The following is a 6000-nucleotide window of genomic DNA, read 5'->3' on the forward strand; positions in this document are numbered from 1 at the left end:
CGGGAGGGTAATAGCTGTCGATCACGAGTCCAACACGTGATACAGGACCATGGTGAATCACATACACACAATCTGTCAAAATGTCAAAATTGTTGCTCTTGTGGACTATATTAAAAACAAGACCTTTTACCAGTGCTACAAGATCAGGATACCTAGGGTGGGTTGAATGGGAAGAGGGAGTGCTTGTGGATGCCCTAGGTAAACTAATATAGTGAAAACTAGTAAATATTGAAAGAAAATGGAAGGAAATGAAAATAGGCCAGATGAAACCCATGGTGGCGGAGCAGCGAAACGAAACGTAAACATGAGCATGTAGACCCCACTAGGTATAAGATGACAATTAGATAGCTACGAAGAAAGTCCATATTCAGGCTTTAGATATGAAAGAGGTAACTTGAGTAGAATTATAGACATAGGGAAATGAAAGCTTTGATAGAATTTGTCTCAAGGGTCAGGGATCAATATGATGTGTATTACAAAGAGATTAATGAATTAAAAATAAAATGCTGAGACAATTCGGGAAGTGAATGCCTTAAAAAAATAATTGGCTGAGGTAAAAACATGAAAATGAGGAATTGAAAAAAAAAAAAAAAAAATACCGCAAATAATATGACCATAAAGGAGGTGAATGAACAAATGAAGGTAATGACCGAAGAAGTCTGAGGAAGTATAGACGAGGAAAAAATAGTACAACTCAAGGAACAATGGAAAGAAGATCACAAAAAGGGTAACTTTTAAAGAAAATGTTCAGCAACAAATGCAAGAGAAAACTAAGGAAACAGTCATTCAGGTAATCAAAGAAAGGAAAAATTTGGTGAGAGATACAGTAGAAAAAAGTGTATAGTAGTGTTTGGTCTTAAAGAAAAAAAGAACCTAGTTAGATTCATGAAAGAAAGAGAAAGATTTAGCGATATACATTTTGAGAGTAATACAAGATAAAGATCAAGAATTAGAAAAGGGAATAGAGGAAGTGTATAGAATAAGAAGGTATGTAGAAGAAGGAAATCGACCCTAAAGATTAATTTAAGGTCACAAAGGGCAGCGGAAGAGATACTAGGAAGAACATATAAGTTACGAAATACATCCAAGAGGAGCCAAGATAAGAGGGAGGGAGGGGGTGGATGGGAGTAAAGTGTGTAGGGGTGGAATGGGTGGGAGTGATTTTTACGCCTTTGTTTTTTGGCTACCTCCCTTGTTAGGGGGAAAAAGCCTTTGGAATATTTATATTTTAGTGTTCCCTATTTTTTATTTGCCGTAGAGGCTCTATAGTATATATTGTTTTTTGTTTTTTCTCTGTGGTATCTTGCTGTATATGACACCAACAGTCGATAATTTTGTCAATAACTTTTTTGCTGAGTCCGTTGTTTAATAATACTTGTGTTGGTCATTCTATTTCCACGTGAACTTTTATCTACATGCTGCAATGGTAAGTGGCTTCTGACCAGCCCAAGGGAAAGTGATATTAAGGTCACCCTCCTAAGTGCCCTGGATGTCGAGGGAAACCCCACCGGCGACTCCTGGAAGGCTCATGTGTTACGCCCCTCCGAAGAGTAAAGGCTATGACCCCCGGAGTGAGTGAACTTAGGTATCGCTAGGGTAAGAGAACAAACCAGTGGTCCAAGTTTCTTAGTTTATTACGAGTGCTAGAGTGTGTGTATTGTGTATGGGAGTTGACTAACAGACACTTGCCTTGACCTGTTGCTCGGAGCAGCTGTCTAACGACTGACTCTCTTCCTATCTCTAAACTTTAAGGACACCTCGGTAATACGCACCTCCCTCTAAAGACGTACATTTCGTCTTGGTTTTCCCATGACTGGCTAAGGACAACACTTAACAAACTTTTTGGCCAATAGCTACAGTCACTACATAACCTGGGTTGGCTTAGCCTAGTACACCAGGTCTTTTCATTTATGTGATATAGTGTTCTTTTTTGATAAGGGCTGTCATGGGAGGCCCATACGTTTATTTTTCTAATAAGGGCTTTTAGGCAAGGATGTGACGAGGTCAGGCAGAGTCATGAAGATCGTGAGAATCAGGTTCTCACACATGTAGTGTCTGCGATCCGCACATTTTGACTGCAGGAACTGGTTCGGCATCGAGCTCTGGACAGCCCTCTTCCCCCGGCGTGATCTCCCTATGCCAGCTTCCAAATCTTCCACCTCACTGGGAGGAATGGGGAAACCACACTATGGAATCTCCAAGGGGCCTAGGTCACATCCTTTCTACTGGGTGGGAGCAGTCGTGATCTACATAGACTCAAGGAGTGCTATTGACGTCATCCGTTCAGAAAAACAAAACAAAACAATGGATGACATCTACTCAACGACTTCATCCCAGCACTCGCTGAACCTCTTGCACTGTCAAGACAGGTCTGCAAGGTTTCACTGGATCCTCAGCTACATTGGGGTTCCAGTCGTTGAACATGCTTGATCCTTAAATCTGATCCTAGAATCTCATTTCTGTTATATCCCTCTCTGAAAATATCTAAAAATGTATTTTCTTTGGACGCGTGACTTTGAATTGCTATCCCATTCAAGTTGGGAATCCGACAATTACTTTTGTATTTCTACTAAACCATCATACGGATGGCAAGCTTATTCCTCAGTCTCACCCATAGTTCTTTGAATGCCAGATCCTATATAGCTGACGCTGAACAGGATATTCTTGTCTTACCCATGGTTTTATCAGGCAACACCCTGCCAGTCTTTGTGGTACTCCTCTTACTTTAGATCATATTTTATTTGTATACTTTTCCTACTCAACCCCTCGCAACAATTGTCTCCTTTCCTCCTCAAACAAAGATTGATTCCATTACATTATTATCTAAGAAAACCAACCTTTCCAAATTACAGTCCCCTTTTCACTATTCACACCTTCTATCTTAACATCTTGACAATCCAACAATTTAAAGATATCATTCTCCTATATATATCTTACACCAAACTAACCACATCTACATCCTTACTTCCTAACTTCATCATGATCTATGATAGTGTGGTATAATTCCCCAGAATAGAAGTGCTGGTGAATTGTCATTGATGAAATACAATGCAATGTGTCTAAATTTGATCAACCACTTTTCATGCCAGGTTGCTCATTTGTTTACCTTTTCTTGAAAATTCATTTGATGTTAGTAATAATTTGCTATTCCACAAATTTTTGTATCACCAGCTAGTTCAGATATTTCACATTCTAACTATTCACTAATGAAAAATTTCTACGTGGTGGATCAATCAAAAAGACAGCCCGTTTGTTTTCTCTTTTTCTATGGTTTTGGGCACTGTCAGTATTCATGCAGGAGGACTAAGATCCGAATCTTGAAGCCAAATGTCCTTCCTCTCTTTCTGTATGGCTGTAAGATGTGGACATTGAATGCTGACTTAAAGAGGCGTCTTAATGTCTTTGGTACTAATTGCCTTCGGGAAATCATAGAGTATAGCTGGAATGATTTTGTATTAAGCCAGAGACTGTACTGTGAGACTCAGTCTTTGCCTGTTACAGTACTGGCATCATTTGTGAATGTCAACTCCGGTTATATGAGCATGAAGTATGCTGTCCTGGTATTGATCCCACTCACAGGGTCGTCTCCACAAAAGACAACCCTAAATGAAAGAGATGAAGAGGGACGCCCACAGCACTCATGATCGGGGAAAGTTAATTGAACCTGTTGAGAGTTGTTTAGAATGGGAAAGAGTGAATGAAGCAACACACACCCCTCCCTCAAGTGTTAATGATGATGAAATCCATTCATAGAGGGCGGAGGTTGAATGAGCAATTAAACAATGTAATAGTTGTTGGTTCAGACATTCTGACCCCTAGATAGGCTCCCAAGTTGCCTCATGATCACTTATTTGTAAACGGGTTTCACTGCAATTCTTACAGGGGATAAGTGAAAGTGACGACACAAGTTGACATTCTTGTTCGGCATGGCAGGCTGAGGTCAGCAAATTAAAGTCAATACTTAGCTGAAAAATTCTCTCTGGTACTCGCAGGTGTCATCAACTGTAGTATACTATGAAGTTAACATTGACATCCCGAATTCGGTCCAAACGACTACCATGGCTCAACTACATAACTGCCTTTGCTGTACGAGCTTATTGAGGTCTTCGGCCTTAGCTATATATATCCTGACTGAAGATCCACCGGTTATGATTAGAGACACCTTAAAAGTTCAATGACCCAGTTCTTAGTTGTCTTTTCAGAGGTAGAACCATTGATTTTTCTTATATAGTTTTGGAACAGCTTTTACCTAACCATACACTAAATTCATCCCACTCTTCTGTATTGTCCCAACAGATAACGTATACGGAAGAAAGGTATTTCCAAGCTTCTTGCGGAGACACCTTCGAGCGGCCTGGCTTCATTACCACAGGAGGAAGTTCAGCTATTCAGAACCCCTGTTTCAAACCAACGAGTCTTGTCGTCCACCCATCGCCTGTACGTAAGCTGTGCAGACAACCTCATATTTTGGTTGAATAACACTAACCTTTATGTGTGTCTATGTGTGTATGTTCGTGTGTGTAGAGAGGTGTATCAAAACAGAAGGCATGGGGAGGGGAGGGGAGGGGAAGAAGAGAAGGAAGCATCAAAGGAGAAGTTCTTGAGAGGGGCACAGGTAAATCAAGGTGGAAAAATTATGGAAATTCATTTACATAACATTTTATTGTAAACAAAGAATACATAAGTGAAGTTTACATCAGTAATGCACTTACACCAATAATACGACTTTAAAAAGGGGTAAATGATAAAATACAGGCAATGTCTGAAAAAAATTGAGGAAAATTTAGGAGAGGAAAATTTGCTAAAGAAAAAAAAAAAAAAAAAAGAAAAAAAAGAATGGAAAGAAAAACAAGAAACCGAAAAGATAGTCTTTAAAGAAACAGTACAACAACAAATGCAGGAGAACGCAAAAGACACAATTGTTTAAGTAATCAAAGAAAAACAAATTGGGTTAGAGATACAGTGGATAGGAAAAAGTGTATTGCAGTATATGGACTAAAGGAAAAAGATGGTCTAGTTAGGTACTTGAGAGAAAAAGTAGAGAAAGAAATAGCAAGAACAATTCTAAAGAAGAACAAGACGGAGATCAAGAAATAGAAAATGAAATAGATGAAATGTATAGGATGGGACAATACACAAAAGAAAGTAATCGACCTCTAAAGATAAAGATGAAATTAAGGTCACAAATGGTAGCAGAGGACATATTAGCAAAATCAGGAAAGTTAGCAAAGAGTGAACACAATCAAAATATATAGATGAAAAAAGAAATGAATGTTGAGAGAGAAAACACTAAGAGGTGAAGTAGAAAGTTTGTGGTGATTTATGTGCCCCCAAAAACGGGCACTTGGAAAGAGAATGAGTATTCTAGAGTATTAGAAGATATTAGGCATTCATTAAATGAGATGCTGAAGGAGGGTGGAAGCTTGATACTTATGGGAGATTTTAACTGCAAAGAAATATGTTGGGAAGAGATGACAATTAAAGGTGGAGAGGATTTATGGGGTAATGTATTACTTGATATGACTATAGAACATGCAATGACACAATGGTTAAAAGAAAATACCAGATATAGAAATAATGAAGAACCGTCGAGACTAGATTTAATATAATACAACAGAACCTGAAATTGTGGATAAAATTTGGTACAAGACACCATTTGGAAAGAGTGATCGTATATTAATAGAATTTGAACTAAAGGAGGAAATATATATAGAGAGAAATGATAAATACAGAAGAGGAAGACTGATATATGATAAAACGGACTTTGGGAAACTTATTCATTTATTTACTATTATTATCATTATTATTATTATTATTATTATTATTATTATTATTATTATCATTTTTTTTTTTTTTTCCAAAATACGAGTTGGGAAAAATTCCGCAATGAAGAGACACAAGTGGAAAAAAAGGATGATTTTGATGAAACTTTGTAATGAAGGAGTGGGTAAATACGTACCAAGACAGAAACAGGAAAAGGTGTATATCAAATACTAATTT

At 38.0% G+C, this 6000-nt stretch overlaps 1 protein-coding gene across 1 annotated transcript in view; it reads left to right on the forward strand.

Annotated features, from left to right (window-relative positions):
* The window catches only part of LOC143027521 (uncharacterized), a 66643-nt gene extending 64213 nt beyond the window's left edge, over positions 1 to 2430 (forward strand). Inside the window, exons 6-7 of the mRNA XM_076188807.1 lie at positions 1432 to 1550; positions 2082 to 2430. Coding sequence (XP_076044922.1) covers positions 1432 to 1550; positions 2082 to 2430 — 468 coding nt within the window. The remainder of the gene's footprint in view (positions 1 to 1431; positions 1551 to 2081) is intronic.
* The last annotated feature ends 3570 nt before the right edge of the window (positions 2431 to 6000 follow it).

Source organism: Oratosquilla oratoria, chromosome 8, assembly GCF_046742065.1.
Source record: "Oratosquilla oratoria isolate Oo_2021 chromosome 8, ASM4674206v1, whole genome shotgun sequence".
Taxonomy (NCBI): Eukaryota; Metazoa; Arthropoda; class Malacostraca; order Stomatopoda; family Squillidae; genus Oratosquilla; species Oratosquilla oratoria.